The 19,285-nt window shown below is 36.6% G+C and overlaps 2 protein-coding genes across 5 annotated transcripts in view; both read right to left on the bottom strand.

The window, feature by feature from the left end:
* The window catches only part of adgrd1 (adhesion G protein-coupled receptor D1), a 48,676-nt gene extending 45,228 nt beyond the window's left edge, over positions 1 to 3,448 (bottom strand). The window contains exons 1-4 of one of the 3 annotated variants that reach the window (XM_082188074.1): positions 3,081 to 3,448; positions 2,942 to 2,987; positions 1,592 to 1,708; positions 727 to 822 (exon numbers count right to left, since the gene is read on the bottom strand). In XM_082188074.1, the coding sequence (XP_082044200.1) occupies positions 727 to 822; positions 1,592 to 1,708; positions 2,942 to 2,987; positions 3,081 to 3,131 (310 nt within the window). In that variant the 5' untranslated portion in view covers positions 3,132 to 3,448. The remainder of the gene's footprint in view (positions 1 to 726; positions 823 to 1,591; positions 1,709 to 2,941; positions 2,988 to 3,080) is intronic. The other 2 variants (XM_082188076.1, XM_082188075.1) reach the window with 2 other exon arrangements.
* Positions 3,449 to 6,690: 3,242 nt separating this feature from the next.
* Positions 6,691 to 19,285, bottom strand: part of rimbp2b (RIMS binding protein 2b) — a 139,660-nt gene continuing 127,065 nt past the window's right edge. Inside the window, exons 23-31 of one of the 2 annotated variants that reach the window (XM_082188070.1) lie at positions 17,760 to 17,926; positions 16,403 to 16,571; positions 15,968 to 16,030; positions 14,025 to 14,128; positions 10,871 to 10,903; positions 9,960 to 10,031; positions 9,652 to 9,786; positions 8,651 to 8,695; positions 6,691 to 7,475 (exon numbers count right to left, since the gene is read on the bottom strand). In XM_082188070.1, the coding sequence (XP_082044196.1) occupies positions 8,669 to 8,695; positions 9,652 to 9,786; positions 9,960 to 10,031; positions 10,871 to 10,903; positions 14,025 to 14,128; positions 15,968 to 16,030; positions 16,403 to 16,571; positions 17,760 to 17,926 (770 nt within the window). In that variant the 3' untranslated portion in view covers positions 6,691 to 7,475; positions 8,651 to 8,668. Of the gene's footprint in view, positions 8,696 to 9,651; positions 9,787 to 9,959; positions 10,032 to 10,870; positions 10,904 to 14,024; positions 14,129 to 15,967; positions 16,031 to 16,402; positions 16,572 to 17,759; positions 17,927 to 19,285 lie in introns of both variants that reach the window. The other variant, XM_082188069.1, reaches the window with a different exon arrangement.

The raw sequence follows: 19,285 nt of genomic DNA, 5'->3' as shown, positions 1-19,285 counted from the left end.
AGTGACAGTAAAGAGATGTAACAAATGCTAGATGTTACAAACGCTGAACTTTCCATTTCTCAAGTAATCTTGAATATGAAATATTAAGCCGAACAATTGTTTTTAACATTGATAATAATAATACATGTTTCTTAAGCACCAAATCAGCATGGATGAATCAGTAATGGCTGGTGAAAATTCAGCTCATTTTAAAATATATTATAATAGAAAACAGTTTTTTTTTGCAAATCCATTACAAAAATCTTACTGACACCATGAAAACAAGTTACAATGTTGCGCAATCAAACATCGCAGGACTGTTATACTAAATAGCAGCACTCTTTCAACGCTGCTCGACCAATCGGATTCAAATCGTTGTATAATTGTTTTTTTGGCTGGGACATTTGTTTTAAATGAACTGACATAACAAATCACAGCACAAACAGTAGATTTCCAAAATGGGGCAAGGTTTTCAAACGCAGTTTCACAAACGCACTGGATCCAATAAAATCACTCGTAAAGCTTGAAAGGTTTGATTTCGGTGAAGAATGCCAGATTGAACAGCACTAAACAATTCATGCTTCAATTACTCTAATGTAAATGGTCATATATCAGAGTTTTTTAGTTTATTTTCTCCTAATGATGTCCCGCTGATATACAAGGTCTACATGAATGTATAGCCCCTAATGCTCTTCTTTGAGACCCTAGCTGTGTACTAGTAAGTGAGTGAACGTGTGAGAGCCTCACCTACAGTGGCGGAAATGTTAGTGTAGGCAGAGTCATTGGTATACACAGAGGAAGAATTATGGGTAGTCAGGACAGTGTGGTTGTGGATTCTGACAGCTGTGATGGAGAGAATGTGGAAATAACAAAGAAAGTGAGACAGAGCAAACAAAAAAACAGGTGATTCAGCAACATACACATGTACAAATGAGTATAGAGACATGAGACGGGGGGAAAAAGGGACATTGTGAGACACTCAGGCAGACAAGATGATTCAATGAGATTTTAACATATCTTTCAGGTCCGCACATGGGACAACACAATGTGCCGACACAAGTCTGAGAGGCCTAGCGAATTCCTTTCAGCCCTCCATTTGTTCAGAATTAGCCGGCACAGAACAAATGCCATACTGTACTTACTGGAAATATACTCCAGCTATGGAATAATGTGTGGATGTTTGTCTTACATGTACAAAATCTTTATTTTCAACAGTTTTTTTTTTACCAAGATGTACAGTATATTGGTGAATTTGGTCCTCTAAAACTCCAAGTGGACTGGTAAATCACTGAGAGAAACTGTGTACCATTGACACCCTTAAATGTCACAGTCAGTTGTCTTCATCACAACTGAGGTAATCATGCAAGTCCTCAACTTTTCGACTCAAATAAGCAAATCAGTCCGTTTTAAGAGCTGAAGACAGCTGCAAAGCCACAGAGATTTCTGAAACTAAGACGTGACCGTAGAAGAATGTTAAACAGCTGTGGTGACAGAAAGAAAGAAAGAAAGACAGAAAGAAAGAAAGAAAGAAAGAAAGAAAGAAAGAAAGAAAGAAAGAAAGAAAGAAAGAAAGAAAGAAAGAAAGAAAAGCAGGTGTGACATGTTTACATACTTATGTTAGTCCCATTAACATGACCTGTTCTGTTCCCAATCTGGTCCGATAGACCGCGGATCCCTTCCACTGAATCCAGGGGCCAGTAGTGTGAAGCCGTGGCCAGCACCTGCAGGCCTGAGCACAACATATACACATCCAAGCATGTACATCAATGCAAATACTGTACACAAGTAAAAAAATAAAAAATAAAAAATAAAAAACATTACAGTGAGAGTTTGTAGTCTCAATCCAGCATCATCATTTAAACGATTGTTTTCTGTTTATTTTTATTAAGGTTGACAAGAGTTTTGGAAATGATCTTCAGACAACTCTACTGTTCCCAGACTCATCCCTGCTGGTCAATTTTGATGTTTTTTTATTTATTTTAATTTAGGCTTCAATTTGGAAAATTCTGTGTGCATGGTAACAAACATCCAGAAGAGTGCTTAACCTGGACTATAAGGAAATACCTCTTAGGACTTGCCTTTTGAGAAAGAAAGCTTGAAATTTCAATCTGTATGCAAAGACAGCAATGTTAGTGGTTAATAATCTAAATATTTCTATCATGAAACAAATGTATTAAAATTCCAGTAACTTGTAAGGGGATAAATGATAAGTTATATCTTAATTATTTATTTTAGAAAGTTGTCTTAACTCTTAATTAATATATATTAATACTTTTAGAAAGTAAGTGTGTGTGTGTATATATATATATATATATATATATAGAGAGAGAGAGAGAGAGAGAGAGAGAGAGAGAATATAGCCTATATTTTAGTTTTGTTTACCTATCAATTTACCTCATCAATACAACGTATTTTTACAAAACTAGATAGGTTTTCGAGCAGATTTCGATCAGAAAGTGCTGTTGTGGATGGAGGAAGGAGTATTTTGGTCTCTATTTGTAGAAAGAAACTTTAACGTTAAACAGTTTTAAATGTCGATGCTTCGTTTCGCTGCGATTACGGTGACGTATTCAGTGTTTTAGGACAAGCAAGGGGGACATTAAAAAAAGAAGACATTTCAACCATGTGTCTGTAAATCGCCAGTAAAACTATCATTTGTATGTAAATAACGTTTTTTTTTTACTAGGCTACAGCCTAAAGGTTGCACTGAATTAAATGAACCTTTTAAATTCAACACAACTGAGAAAAAAGAAAGAGAGAGAGAGAGAGAGAGAGAGAGAGAGAGAGAGAGAGAGAGAGAGAGAAACATTCATCCACATTAAGATTAATTTCTTACTGTTTATTAGTTCAGGCCTAAAGTTAACCAAAATAACGAATTTGATCTAAATGTACCAAATTTAGGCTACGTTTTCCCTCCCTACGAGTTCTGAAGTAAAAGAAAAATAATTTGAATTTATTTTACCTGGATGTTTTGACGGTGATACAGTGTCACTACGAACCTGAAAGAACTTAAAACAACAGCAACAACAACAAAACATTAAAAATCACATCAAGCTATATTAAAAACAAATGTTTCTTCTGTCCATAAAAAATAATCTTACCTGAAATACGCTCAGGAGAGTCAGTAGGACTTTACAGTATATTAAGTCCATGGTTTAAAGAAAGTTTGCAGCAACAAAAGAAAGTTACAGTCTTCAAATCTATACTGCGCCGTTAATGGTAAAAGAACAAATCATTGCGCTTTTATCAGAGTAAATATTTTTAGGGTATTTTGCAAAGAAAAAAAAGTTATGAGTGCGTCAGAATATGACGTTCAAAATGACCAGTAATAAAGATCACTTGTAATTGGTAACTAAATTCAGAGTTTGTAATCCATCGTTTAAGAGTCCGTTAGTAGCCTATCGCGCGCTGCGCTCGAGCTTTGATGAAGATGAAGAACAAGCGCTGAGCTCGCGCGCTCTTCAGTGGGTTGAGCCCATTGGGCGGTAAATGCTACTACATAACTGTTTCCTATGGGACACGAAGTTGTTTTCCTGCAGGAGGCGCATGCAGGCTCCTACATTGATTCCCATTTAAATATCAGGACATGTTTGTCACAGCACAGATATTCATACATTAGAGTTACAGTGTAAATCTGTTCGTTACAAGAAACCTGACATCAGAAAGGAATTACGTTCCGTCAATCTCTATAACCTTAGATAGTAATCACAAGCAACAGTGACTGGTCCATCCTGAGCAGCGTTGAGAATAGTAACATCTAGCCCGTGACAACGTCTTTTTCACGATCTGGATTAACAACTGAATAATGACTCTGAGAAAAGTTACAATCTATTGAAATACACAGCAAAATATTGACGATAATACTTTTTAAGAGCAGTTAAAAATAGGCCCATTTTGAACAAGGTCTAGAACTTTTCTTAGCCTCTGGACGTGGGAAACATAGACTAATGACGTCATTTTTAGATTAAAAAGACTATAAGGTGGGGCTGAGAAAGAACATGTTGTCCACTTATTTTTTAATTGCATTTATAGCTAAATAATTTGGGTAGATTTGGAATGTTTTCTTTGTAAATGCTTAGGGATGAAAGCTTACTTTTGTGAAAAATATGTTTTTTTATTTTTATTTGAATAGAGTAGACAAAGATTACCACCAAATGTGGCCTTTATTGTTTATCTTTGTTTGATTATGGGGAAATACCATATACATAAAAAAAAATAGGCTAAAGGAAAACCAAACTTTTTATTTCAGATAGATAATAAAAGTTATATTGAGTTACTACTTGGGTTGAAAAATAGTAAAGCAAAAAAAAAAAAAAAAAAAAAAAAAAGTCTCTATGTGAAGCTTTTATGCTATTTATATGATGATCTCATTCCTGTTCTTTTTTCTGTTTATATTATAAAAATAAAAAATAAAAAAATAAAAAAGGTGGGGCTGCAGAGCTAAAAACAAATACATGAACATGTGGTAAGCTACTCTGGTAAAATACGCATGAAGGGACAAAAAAGTGTGTGCCGGTAGCCTATATACATTTATTGTTTTATCTTGGAGTGTGTATGAGAGAGAAAGAGAACGGCCTTTGACCCTTGTACATTTTGTGAATTTGTACACCTTTAAAGGATGTAAATCACTGGCAATTCTTGACTTTGGGCGCCATCTATTGGAAGTACATGATTATATTGTATCAACCATCACCATTACACATTCACTCACCTGTAAAACTGTAGAACATTGAATATTGAGTTAATAAAATAAAATAAACGCATACTACAGTGTGTATAAAATATCAAATTTATTTTGATATAAAACTGCACATGCACACTCACACAATATTTGATAACCATCAATATAGGCTTATATTTCTTTTTCATAAAGCTAGCACACAATTGCAGACTTTAAAACATTATGGTTTGAAGACACCATGAGGATAGCTTGCACTGTCAGATTATAAAGTTTAATGTACAAAAAAGGCAGTCTGAAAAGCAAGTATAAACATTTAAAAAGAATGTACAAATGGACAAAAGTACAAAAAGAGCAGCAGTCACTCAAACATGTAGAAGCGATGTTCTTTAACGTATCTCATGATTAAATGACTCGGCAAAAAACAAAAAAAATACAGTTATTCTGATGAATTCAAATGCCTGGAGTTTGGCTGTAAATTGTACAAGATATACAGAATGTTTCTCATACATTCCTGTTTTTCTTTTTTCTTTTGGCAGTCTCGGTCAATCCTTGCAAACCTACTTTAGCATGTTTGTTCAGGGCAAAATGAAGGGGTGAAATGACAAACAAAAAAAAAGATGAACAATGAATGGGGAACAAGTACAGACTGGATCAAATGGATCACATATTGGAAACGGTTGGAAATGTTTCCAGAAAGATTTTCCTTGGCCATACATTCACAATTGCTCATTTCCTTCATCCTTATCAAGTACAGAATAGGTGCATCATTTTATTCAAATGGTTTGAATGCTGGGAGAGGCATCAGTGAGCCAAAAACCAAACTGATTTATGTAAAATGATGAATAAGTAGTGCTAAATAAGTGGAAATTAAGGGCCTTGTTTGTGAAAACATACTGAACTTCATGTGTAAATCGCGTATAAAAACATTCTTAAGTAAATTGCTGCATTAATTTGCACAATTTACATGCGAATGGATTTACGAACCATTTAAACAGACATTTGTTCTTTCCAAAGTGGTTTAAACAAGGTTAGAGTCCTCCCTCCCTACTTTTGACACACATTGCAAAAAAAAAACAACACAACACTTGGTCACACAGGTTTGAAATACACTGCTTTTTCATGAGGAGGAAAACATCTACATGACTGCACATGACACAGACAGACGAATCTCACCCAACTGACTGGACACAACACAAACCATTGTGCATTGAATAAGGCAAATATGACGGGGCTCCACTAGGAGTTTCATGACCTTTTAGTGCTAAAACAATCCAGTCAAAAGTGGCAGAGCATTTCCCCCCCCCCCCCTCATGGTTTTTGTAGACATATAAGCAGTGTTTAGTCACTGAAAAACCCACATTTCATATTTGTGCTAACTCCTAAACATTTGTGCTAGGTTATCTTTCTCTTAGAAAAGAAGTTCTAGATCTAAAATGTGCCAAAAATAGTTATAATAATAATAATAATTATTATTGGATATTTGTTATATTAAATTCATGTTTAATTGTATTACATTTAAGGGAAATGTAATTCTTTTTTATGTTTAATATTGTAGATGTTGCTGCTGTTAAATAATAATGTTATTACAAAATTAATAATAACATCCCTTAAAATCAATAAAATATAATAAAATATTATCCTAATTTAATACATATAGATTATATTTCATTATCCCCTGTACTGTATATTTTAAGACAAGACATCGACTGACATTAGTGAGCATTTCTGTGCTTTTAAGAATTAAAAATGGGCAAACAAGACTTACAGTGTTTGGAGTAACAGCTTCAATTGGGATAAAGCTGAAGAAGTGGTCATGAAAGCCCTAGTTTCCACCATTTCCCTTTCTCTTTTCCATGCCCAATTCATGTGATTACAGAAACAGAAGATGGGAGAAGTGTTATTTTATTTTCCCCACCTTCTCTTATAATTCCACTTTTTTCCTTAACCCGGCTGCCGTGAGGAGGGTTTACTGCGTGTGAAACTATTTGACAGCACCAAGCCTTTTCAATAGATTCTTTCCTTTGGAGAGCAGTCCTTTTTTCTTAGAGTCAGCTCGGGGGCGCCGGAAGGAACTGCCGGGCCCCTGTGCTGCGGGGCCGGACCCCGGGATGTGTGGGCGCACTGTGGGGGTGGCACTTCTTCTGGGAGGGCCCGCTTTTTCCACGGGAACCTAACGGAAGACCCGCAAGGGACAGTTCAGGGGCTGGATGTTTAAAAAGAAAAGAAAGTGTTTCTTTGCCTTTTAAAGCATCTCAACGTCATTACTGTACAACAGACACTCCCATCTCCTCTCACAGTCCTTTCTGTCCCAGAAGGGCCACCATACAGTCAATTATGAATGTATAGTACATTTTGCATCATAAAATAATACATCCAGCCAATAGGGGGCGGCACTCTAAAAAGTCATCTGTGGGAATCGTTTTTAGTAAAATTGCACAAATTAAAAAAATATGCTTCACGTCAAATTCTAGCTAAACTCTCATTAAAACATTAATAAACCTGTTCAGACTGCAAGTGCAACAAAATAATCATAAGAAATTGACTGTTTTTACACAGTGACATGACAGTAATCTCAATGACAATGAACTAATTATGAACTCCTTAACAGCAAAAACACTTTTACATGCCATACTTTGCCCTTAATTTTAGTTGTATAGTTGCACAACACATCATTAAAATGAGTATTTACGCTAACAGTGACAATCTATAATGGCAATGAAAAGAGAAGATAAGTATTTAATTTACCAGTCTTTTGAAGTAATCTATCACCTTTCAGCATCGTAACTTCACCAAGGGTGTTGGAGCCAAATCAAACCTGCTTTAAAAAAGCTTCATTTACAAAAGTGGCTAAAAGAACGCATAAACTTAAAATAAAAATCAATTCAATCAAATATATATATGAGAATAGAACTACAATCTACGCTTTAGACGGATAAGGGTAAGGATACTTATGCTTGTTTGAGTTCATTCCTAGAGTCAATGGAAATAGTGCACCCCACACACACACACCTGTATGACCTGGCTGACCTTGCCAATGTTTCAGTATTCGTTTTGAAATAAAAATTGAAATAGTGTGAATTCGTGCTCAGTGCAGTATGATAGGGTGCACGTCCACAGGAGAGGAGAGGGTTTGTCCCAGGGCTTACACTAGGAATCTACTAAACTGCACACATTAGAAAAGAGAAGGGGTGGGGGTAAGGGGGTCAGGGGTCCAATTCTGACCGTGCAACAATGGCCTTATAGCTTTTTAAGACTTACAGTAGGAGTCAATGAAAGACGAACATTATAATGGACAACACCCAGAGAAACAACTGAAGATACCAGCTGTGCCTGTCTAATGCACTGACAGCAGTGGACCAATCACAGCTCTCTGAGCAGCGCTACTTGTAGTACTGTGAAACTGATGCACACATATATATGAGATGAGAATTCCAGGTCATGAGAATTATAGCTGTGTTTTGATGAGTGTTATGTGCCTTGTCTGTGCATGCATGTGTATGAATGCTAATTTGTGTGCATACAAAGAATGTCAACGTAACCCATTATTTTAGTGTGAAATTCTTAAATCAAATTGAATTCATAACAAATATTATAAATATACATCTTTTAATTATTATTTGTTTTCTAAAATATATATATATACACTATATATTTTAAATAATATTTAAATTATTTAATATTTAAAATATATATTTAAATAATATAAAATATTGAATTTACAAAAAGTAATTATAAAGAGTTCTAAAATAAAATATTTCAAATTAAAATTAAATAATTGTAAATATACGTAAATTCGGTGTTAGATTTTTCTTACATTTGAGCAATTAGAGCCAGTGAACAATTTATTGTAACTTTTTTTTGTAAATGCTTGGTGTTAATGTGCCGTATGTGCATGTTTTATGCATACCAGGTGCAACAGTAATAAGGACCCGTGTCGTATGCATTAGACGAAGACAGCGTTATTCGTTGTATCCTCTGTTGCTCACTTACGTGACAGATACTGAGCCGTTACGGAGTGAAATGAACACTCTTCTTCTGTTTTGCCAAGCAAGTGAGGAAAAAAAAAAACAATGCCATGATGTAATGCATCTCAATTGTCTTCACAATGAATATGAAAAAATAAAATCACCAAACTTTCAGTACAGAAAAACCTTGATGGGTCCTGATGATTGAGCAGAACATCCATCAGCAATTATATTTTCTTTTCTTTTTTTACAGTCCATTGTACAATATCTACATCTACAGATAAAATCATTCTTGATACCTCTCTCTACTTGCAACATTTGTTTTGTGTCTCTCTGTAAGTTGATAGTCTTATATATCAGCAATATACAAAAACAATTATTTTGGAAACATATACAAAAGGATTTAAGGTTCGTTTTTTTTTTAACTGGTCTCAATCCGTTAAAGCACCTAAAAAAGTTTCATGGTGGCGTTGAAGCATTCTGAAAGTAAAAGCATGCAGTTCTACAGTTCTACATGGTTTCAGTTCTCTGTACATCAAAACTATCTCCTCTATTATAAATTGATTTCACGTTTAAACACAGTTACATTCATAAAGCATCAATTACAATGCTTCACTTGTGTATTAAGTAAAAAATAATAAAGAGTCTTTTAGTGCTTCTTTTCCCATAAATAATAACAATAAACAACTAATAATCTGGCACGTCTCTTTGCGTGAATTCTTTTTTCAAACAATGCTGTATGAATATGCAATTTCATTAACAGTTCACATTTCTCCTCAAATGCTTCCGCAGAGCATCTGACATAAAAATAAAGGTTCCTCAGTCTTGTATTTAACGGTATGTCTCTGTGTTTAGTAAGCTGTCTTCATTTTTCTTTTCTTTTCTGTTTTCCTTCAATGATCCATCAAAAAAGCAACCGGCTGTCACACAACACAAACACAGACGGAGAAGAGGAAAAAAAACAGCGGAGCAGGAAGAAGATTAAAATAAATGGATGACAGAGGGCTAGTGTGTAACAGGATGTACCCTTTTGTTCTTTGTCCGGGACGGGTGGTCCTGGGGGTGACGGCTCGGGGTGTTTGTGAGGTAAACCTCCACGTCATCAGGCACTTCTTCAAGAAAATTGGATGGGACCAAACCCTTGTGTCCATTGAGCTCCCCCTGAATGGAAAACAGAGGATATCACGCACCTATGGCTAAATCCCAGTGTGGCAGCTCTCCTGTGTTCAAAGTCAATAGCAGGTTTTTTAAATGCTGGCCACTGAGGAAAACGCATTTGCGGGATAGTATAGTGTTTGCACCAAAAACACAGGTGGTGTGAATAATCTACTCACATAATAAAAGCCATCCTCATCGATCTCTCCAAACACTGTGATCACATCACCTGCACAAAACATCAGTTCGGCCTGAAGAACAGAAAGAGAAAAACATGTTAGATTTCAGTCATCATTCATAACTGTCACAGAGCTAATTTAATATGCAAAAATGCAACAGTTACAACCACAATGTAGATCTATCTATCTATCTATCTTAAAAAAAGCTACGAAATATCAGATATAAAAAAGAGACACTACGTTCCCAATTAGAATGAAAATGAAATATAATATTTTATAGCAACATTCTTTAGTTCAGGTCCAAAACAACATTCACCAAACTAATGAAATACAAACACAGATCAACCAACACTGGGCAAGGCAGGTCCTCTCTGGGAGACTGTGAGCTGTGTTCACAAAACCACAGTGATTGTGTAACCCTTTACCTCCAGTCCAACAACAGCAAAAAACACACACAGAGTGTCACAAATAACCATTCCATCATCCTTTCATAGGAACTCACTCACTTACAGCAGAGCAAATTTTACGACAGCCTGTCACAAAGCCTTCATAAACGCATTATAATGATTCATAATATCCAATAAATGCATGCATACACATTGGAATTAATTTAAATGCATATTTTGTTTACTAAAGCATGGCACTAATACTTCCATCATGAAACACAAGGCTTCCTATTACGATTATTCCTAAGAGAATCATTCATCAAGCATATTATGAAGGCTTTAAAACACATTCAGTACACAATGCAAATGTATTGTTCATGCATTATGATGTGGGGGCCCCAAAAGTGAGATGTCCACAAACAGTACAGGTGCTGATACAGTGCAGTGAGCTCCCTCAACAGGAAATAGAGTGTCATTTGTCACAGGCCCAGTGAGTGTAGACTCACTACTTCCTTCCACACTCACCTCCTCACTCTGCAAGCTGCCCCCACAGTGGGCCTGTGCGCCAGCGGCAATGCAAAGGTGACAGTAAGTGACAATGGGGTGTAAAAGACTTGAAAATACTATTACTTCTAATATAGAATTATTAGCAGATCTAATATTGTTTGTTCTCTGAGATTTTCTTTAAATTGAACTGGAATTTTAACTGGACAAGTTCGATGGGTGTTACTACTGAGGACACATTTTACCCAATTATGTGTTTTTAAATTTATTGTTTTTAACACTGCTGTTTCTTTTTTCTGGTTAGATTTTTATTTACTTACATAAAGTAAAATTACATTTAAAAAAATTAACACATGTAAATATGTAAAAAAAGCACAGCATGATTTATGAATGACAGCAGACCTGGTTGTCAGGATGGCAACATGAATAGCCCAATTTTTTTGTTATTCTATTTTGACGCCCTCTAATGGATAAATTCAGAAGTGCAAATTACCAACTGGGTGAAGTTTCTTTTTTTTTTAATGTTAAAATGCTTTCTACTGTCCAAAGTCAAAACAGCTATATTTGCTCAACCAAAAGCATGAGTTTGAGTGGGACTATTTGTTATTTGGTAAACCAATGTTATTATTGTAAACTATTAAAATGTTTAAATTTAAACTAAACTAAACTTCAAACTAAAATGATAAATGTTGCATTGACTGAAATAAACATGTTTTACTTAAATATATTTAAGTATACTTAAGTATAATTTGAGTACTATTTAAAAAAAAAAGAATAAAAAAGACAGAAGCGCATAACAAAATGAATGAAACTTTTGTAAACCTCGTTCCCTGAAGGAGGGTAACGGAGGCATTGCGTCAATACTGAGGTATTGGGGTCTCACTTGGGACCCCAATCACCTTCGGGTAGAAAGAAAACGGGCCAACAAACATTGGCAAGTGAGATTTGCATCGCAAGCCACTCCCCTGGACATGCGGGTATATAAGCTTGCTGGCAACTCACTCATTTAGGTTTGTGCTGAGGAGCCGAGATGGGATCCATCAGGGTGTACATTTGAGAATTTGAATGCCCACTTCTATTCGTGAAGATGTGGGGAAACAGGGACAACCCAAAGGGGAGGACCTTGTACTGGTATGCCTCACCCTCGAAAGCAAACCAAAGGAACAGTCTGTGTTGAGGCAAAAACGAAACATAGAAGTACGCGTCCTTCGGGTCGATCGCTGCAAACCAATCTTAGGGGCAAACGCACGTGAGGATGAGTTTCTACGTTAGCATCTAGAACGGGTGCTTGTGAAGAGCCCAGTTCAAGACACAAAGATCCAAGATCAGCCGTAACCCACTGCCTTTCTTGGGTACGATGAAGTACGGGCTGTAAAACCCTGACTTCTTCTTGGCTGGAGGGACCGGCTCTATTGTGTCCTTCGCTAGTAGGACCGCAATCTCCGCATGTAGGACAGGGGCATCCTTGTTTCTCACTGAGGTAAACAGGACGTCGCTGAACCGGGGGGACAGAGGGCGAACTGAATTGCATAACCAAGTCTGATCGTCTGAATGAGCGAACGAGACGGGCTGGGAAGAGCTAGCCAGGACCCCACACTCTGTGCGAGTGGCACCAGCGGAACTACAGACCTATACGCGGAGAGGCAGCGAGGTGGAGCACTGGGGTCCAAACAGCGAGGCGTAGCGCCCCGAAGTAGAGGCAGTGAGGGTGGTGTGACTCTTACCTGACTCCATGGAAGCCTCAAAGGTTTTGCCAGAGATGCGCGAGGAGGCGTCGTGTCCTCATGTGACCCAGAGATTGAGGAAACTGCTCTTTTAGTGAAAATGTTGGACCAGAAACTGTTTCAACAAAAGATTGCGGCCACTATGTTGCCTGCTGCTGATGTAGGTGCCCTTGGCGATGGGCAGGCGGAGGGGCAGCCCTTGGCGGTCTGGTAGCATAAGCATCCCGTCGGGGCAAGATGTGTTTAATCTTTCTTCTGTACTGCTGAGAACTGCTGGGCAAAGTCTTCAACAGTGTTGCCGAAGAAGCCGGCCTGGGAGATGGGGGCATCGAGAAAGCGAGCTTTGTCTGCGTCCATCTCAGCCAGGTTCAGGTTCCTGGACAACCAAGGTGGACATAGTCTGGCCAAGGCCAGGTCAGTCGCCGTGCAAAGTTCTTGAAACAACCCCAGCTCAGAATAACCCTCGTGCAGCTCTTTTAGTGCTTTGGTCTGATGGACTTGCAAGAGGGCCATAGCATGCAGGGTGGAGGCAGCCTGTCAAGGGGTACTGTAAGCCTTGGCGGCAAGAGCTGCCAAAAACGTACAGGCCTTGGATGGGCAATTCTGCCAGGTGGCGGCTCTTTGCAGGCATAAATGCACCGCAATTGCACGCTCCTCCTGAGGAATCTCTGCGTAACTTTTGACCTCCCCACCATCCAGGGTAGTGAGAGCGGAGGAAGCAGTGAAGCGGCTTCGGGCAGTAAGAAGTGCCTTCCAAGACTTCGTGACCTCCTCATGCACCTCCGGGAAGAAAGGTACCAGGGCAGGACAATGCTGTGCATCATGCCCCGTGCTGAGAAACCAATCGTCCAACCTCGATTCACCCAGGGGTGTATTCGCTGCACTTATCAGTGCAATCGTGGGGAGCAAACCCCACTGAATATGCCTTTTCTCCAACTGTAGAAGTGTCTCCTCTCAAAGTGAAGGTAAATGGCAAAGTGCTTTGAAACAACCGCTCTGCTCCAAAGCAATAAGATGAATGAGTGAGTTTCCGGTAAGCTTATATACCCGTTAGTCCGGGGGAGTGGCTTGGAATCTCACTAGCCAAATGTTCACTGGTCCGTTTTCTTATTACCCAAAGGCTCCCAAGTGAGACCCCAATATGTCAGTAGCGACATAACGTTGAATGTAACTGACTGAAAGGGAACCAAGTCATACAGGATTTTCTTTTTTTTGGGCGAACAATCTCTAAACCGAACTAAATCTTTAGAGCTGCCATGTGCCATCTGAATGAACAGTAACATAAAAAAAACAAAAAAACACATTGTTGCCGCAAAAGCAAAGACAATAGACTGAAAATTAATTTGGTGGCTTTTACAGAGGCAGGCATCCAGGCAATCCAGCGTAAAATCAAAAGCTTATGGGATGAGACCATAAGTGCAAGAAAGCACAGACAAAAAGGACTCCATTACCTCCACATCGATGTTAGGAGAGCTTTCTCTGGGATCATAGTCATATAGGGCCACCATCCTCCGCGTCGACACCGCGTGCTGCCTTCCACTCCTTTTGTTCCTTTCTGAGAAAAAAAAATGCAAGAATAGATGGATAAAACAAATAAATAAGTTCTGGTGAGAAAGAAAACAAAAAACAAAGTACTATTTGATATTTATTTTGATCATTAAAATTAATTACAAATAAATATATAAAAAAGGAAAGCATGATTTATGAATGACAGCAAGCCTGGATGTAATGATGACAGCAAGAATGTGATGCCCTCTTATTGATAAATTCAGAGTTGCATATTACCAACTTTCAAGGTGAAGTGTATTTTTTTTATGTTAAAGCTAGGGTAGGCAATTTTGGAGAGGCTAGCAATAGCAAGCTAGCTTTGAAAGCATAAGATCCCACCCTCCCACCAGACAGCTCTCCAAAGCCACGCTTCCTCCAAAACACATGAATGCGCACAGCCAGAGCAGAGTCTGCAAAGCATCACGAGAGACTGCATTAAATTACCTTACTCAAAGCACATAACATTACAATTATAGTGAACGATAAATAACTTTGAGCTGACTTGTACCACCGGACTGCTGCAGATTAATTTCGGCATTGATAGTGTTGACATAGAAACCGCTCAGTGTGTTGCCATCTCTTAATAAAGGTAGTTAATGGAGTGAACGCAGCATAAGCTTGTTGTTTTGGTTCAAAATAAACTGTAAAAGTTGTCTGCTGTTTGTTCAGTGACTGTCTGTCTAGAACTCAGCATAGCCTTTCGGAATGCGCTGATGATGTGTGATGTCTGCGCGAGCAGGGTGCGCAGAAATATGCAAATACATATGTTGACAGGCAGGTATGGCATCGTATCATTGCATTCGGACAAACATTTTTTGGTCCTGAGACTTCCACAGAAGATTTTTTTTTATTACCTAGACCACTTCCATTATTGATTGCTATCAGGATGTTAAGAGATTTTCAACCAGAATTACAAAAACTGTTTATGGAAAACACTGTCTACCCTAGCTTTAAAAAAAAAAAAAAAAAAAATCTAAAGATTTCAAGAGTTTTGCCTACTTTTTAAGACAGTAAAAGGATTTAAAAATTCTACAAAACGACACATGCAGCACTTTCCTTGAATGGCTCAAAATAAATACACAAGTCATGACATGAAAAAATAGAAGGCACATTTAGTAGTAAATTCAAAGTTGCATATTACCAACTTTTTTAAGGTGAAGTGTCATTTATTTTATGTTAAAAATATTTTTACTGTTCAAGTCAGTGGACTCAACCATTGGCATGAGTTTTGATAACTGAACAATCATTTAATAATTTAATAATTTAAGGACAATAAAATGATTTTACAAATTCAACAAAATGACAATTTTTTTTCTTGAATAAATACTCAAGTCATGATATGAAAAAATAGAAGGCACATTTAGTAGTAAGTAGAAAAGTTTCTGTGGGGTCCAAATGGTATATATATATATATATATATATATATATATATATATATATATATATATATATATATATATATATATATATATTTACATATTTCACATTTAAAATGGAAATAAAGTTTCTGTACTAGGTCCCCAGTCAAAGTAAATGAGTGACATTGATCATGTGAACTCCTTTGTATAAACACTCAGATGTTTCTGTTTCCATTAAAGCACAAGATGCTATAAAATACAAAATCCAGACCTTTTCAATAGTTGCAGACTTTTGGACCCCACTGTTCAATCTGCATTATTTCCTGTATGAGGTGTCAGTGGGAACAGAAGAATAAGTCATGCTGACATTTAAGCGTCATTCAAGTGATGAAGGGAAACTTGGAGGTGAGCTGAGAAAAGGCACTTAAGTGAAAAAGAAAAGATGGTTTGAATGAGAAAACTGATGAAGAAAAGATGGGGGCACAAACCTCTCTTGGATTTCCGGGACCTGCGATTAATTGAACGGCCATCTTTGAACCTATTACAGTTCACTTGAGAAAAAAAAGAGGAAAGCAAGAAAGAAATGGAAGAGAGAGAGGAAAGGATGAAGGCAAGGAAGGCAGAGGATTTAAAGGAAAAATCTGCCTTTGACATTCTTCTATATGACTTCTTTTGTTTTCCGCAGATGAAAGAAAGTCATATGGGTTTAGAACGACATGAGTGATGACAGAATTTTCATTTTTTGGTGAACTATCCCTTTAAGGGTTCTAAAATGAAAACTATGGAACAGGTAGAGGATTTGCAGACAAGCACCATGTTTAATCTACTGTAAAACAAATCAGAACAGAGAAAAGAAAGAGAAGGCAGAAAATGTGGTACAGAGGGTAAGATGGGCAGGGGTCAGCACACCTGTTAGATCATACCTATTTTCTCAATGGGCGTGTTGAGAGGAAGAAACCCCTGTTTGAGCAGCTGGTCCATCATTTCATCATCATCCGTCTGGATCTCTGAGACCATGTTACAGGGGATGAGCCCCCTGCGGCCACAGACCTCTGCTCTATAGAATCCATCTGTGTCCTTCTCTCCAAACACCTGGACAACACAGCAGGGCCATAATTAAACTAATTTCATTGCATTTTTAATTGCACTCTCTCTAATGTCCTCTACTCAATTTGGTACAGTAGCACTACGTCTAATGTTTTGTGTTATTTTTTATCTTGGATTATTCAGTTATGCTTCTATAACTTTCATTTGCATAAAAGTGCTAATTAAATAAATGCAAATGGCCACAGAATTCTGAAAGTAAAAATAAGTACATTGGAATAGCAAGACAGCAATGGACTGACTTTAACTAGAAAAGAACAGAACATAACTAACATAACAACTAGCAATGTACAAAGTATTATTTATACAAAATAAATAATTCTAAAGCTATATACAAATGTATAGATATAAAAGGATTCTACTGATTATATACTGTATATCTGTATAAATTATATACTCATTTTAAAATAATTAACTTATCATTTCATATTATAATTTATAATTAAATTTAATATTGGCAATTATATTGATACATAAATACATTAAATATGATTAAAAATTAAGGATATCAGCCAAAATTGCTGTATTATTCCATACCTACATATAATTAGAATAAAACTACGCAAAATTTTTTTAAACATAAAAAAAGGCTAAATAATGAACAAATATATATATATATATAAACTGATTATATACTCATTATATATTGCTACATTCGTATTGAAATGTATATTTATAATTTAATAATCAGAATGTTTAATATTGCCAATTTATATATATATATATATATATATATATACACAGGGACTTAAGAAAATGTATATTATAATTATATATTAAATATAATTAATTTAAATATAATTTATTTTTGCCAGCCATGACACAAAAACAGCCAGTTATGACACCAAGATTAAAAAAATATATATTTAGAATTTAAGACTATACTATATAATTTAATAATCAATACTTTTAATATTTGCAATTATATAAGTACATTAGTACATAAATATAATGATCAGTTAGTGGTAACAGTCAGCATTTCTGTATAGGTGCATCCCTAAAAAGGAAAGGAAAGAAAAGAAAAGAAAAGAAAAGAAAAGAAAAGAAAAGAAAAGAAAAGAAAAGAAAAGAAAAGAAAAGAAAAGAAAAAAAGAAAAAGTGGAAACAAAAGAAAAACAAGCTGTGGAATTAAATGACGGTTGAGAATTGCTTGACATCAGTCAGTTCGGATCAAACCTTTATGATCTGGCCCTCCTTGAAGGGAAGTTCCTCTACAGCAGCATCAGGGTTGGGAGACATTGACAGGGGGTCGTAGTCAAACATGGCCACAAATATTCTGGAGTCTTCTGGCTCCGACTCCTCATAGTAGTCTGAAGACCGCCGTTCCCGTCCACCATAACCATCTGAAACAGAGAAGAGGGCAAGCTTCTGCTACACACAGAAATCAAATGACAGATAAAGCCCCAAAAAAGAAAATTACACATTTAGCCTAATCTACTTCTACAGAGGCATCAGTCCAAATCTGTGACATGCAGCTAAACAATGTTTAGAAAATTATATAAAAGTATTAACACACATTAACATAATAATCTCATAAAAATGTTAATCACACCTGATACAAATGGTCCCTATACAGTGAAATGATCTGCCGCACAGCACACATTAGTGGGGTAATATGCGAGCATATTGAAAACAGAAGTAAGAACACGTTTGAAATGGCCATGCATGTTAAAAAAAAACAAGGGATGGATAAAACATTGCTGTTTTACTGTAAAAACATACAGAACTTTCCTGGACAGACATGCAGCAACTAATCAGTAATACTTCACTGGAATGATCCACTTAAAATCATTAAAAAAAAAATTAAGTATCGCAAAACACTTTTCTGTTATCTTGTACCAATGGCTGTTAAGATAGTAGTAAACAGTAGACCATGCCAGTTAATTAGAAGTGTATAAGGATCTGATAGAAGTGAATCATGCACCCAGTTACTGATAAGAATATGCAGAACATTCACAAGCAGCATTTAAAACCACAGCTGGCACAGGGGGGAAGACATCTCTGCTCTGAAGGTTAGCAGTCACACGACATCCAACAGTAGAAAGACATCCATGCAAATAAAACATTTGAGGATCTCAAAGGAAAACTTTTTAAAGCTCCGTAAGAGATGGACGATGAGGAAGAAGAGGAGGAGAAGAGGGGTTCACAGACACTGTCTGGTGTTTTAGACCACACGATAAGCACAAAGAAAGGAGCAATCACCCTTAAACAGACCAAAATCCCAAACCTAATCCTAATCATGTTTAACTAGAAAGACAAGTTACCATGTGGAAATAATAAAGGTGAAATAAATGTAGAAATTGCCTCTTGATTAAAACCTAAATAAACATATAAAGATATATAAAAATAGCTCAGAAAATATGCTCATCCATACTGTCTTCTAAATGTTAATGAGAGGCTCCCACATGTCTATATGGTAAAGGCAGCTTCTGTTCTTTTTTAAGATCAGCAATACAAGTAAAGCTCTAGCGACTGCATTTGAGATTTGTAAGTTACTGTGTTTACATTCCAGGTCAAAATAAATGTGAAGCTTGTATTTTTGTCTAAATACTGTAAATGTGTTGTTTGAGCTGTACAATTGTCCCAGATTTCTTTTAACACTGGGATTACTGCTGAAGAATGAACTTCTATGTAGTTATAAACAGTACTTTATGAATAGCTACCTGTTTGTATCCCTTTCTGGTATTTTTTTGTGAATTTTG

The sequence above is a fragment of the Leuciscus leuciscus genome (assembly GCF_965113295.1).
Source record: "Leuciscus leuciscus genome assembly, chromosome: 13".
In the NCBI taxonomy this organism is placed as follows: domain Eukaryota; kingdom Metazoa; phylum Chordata; class Actinopteri; order Cypriniformes; family Leuciscidae; genus Leuciscus; species Leuciscus leuciscus.
The sequence above is the reverse complement of the archived record's forward strand: the minus strand, read 5'-3'. Positions and strand labels throughout refer to the sequence as shown.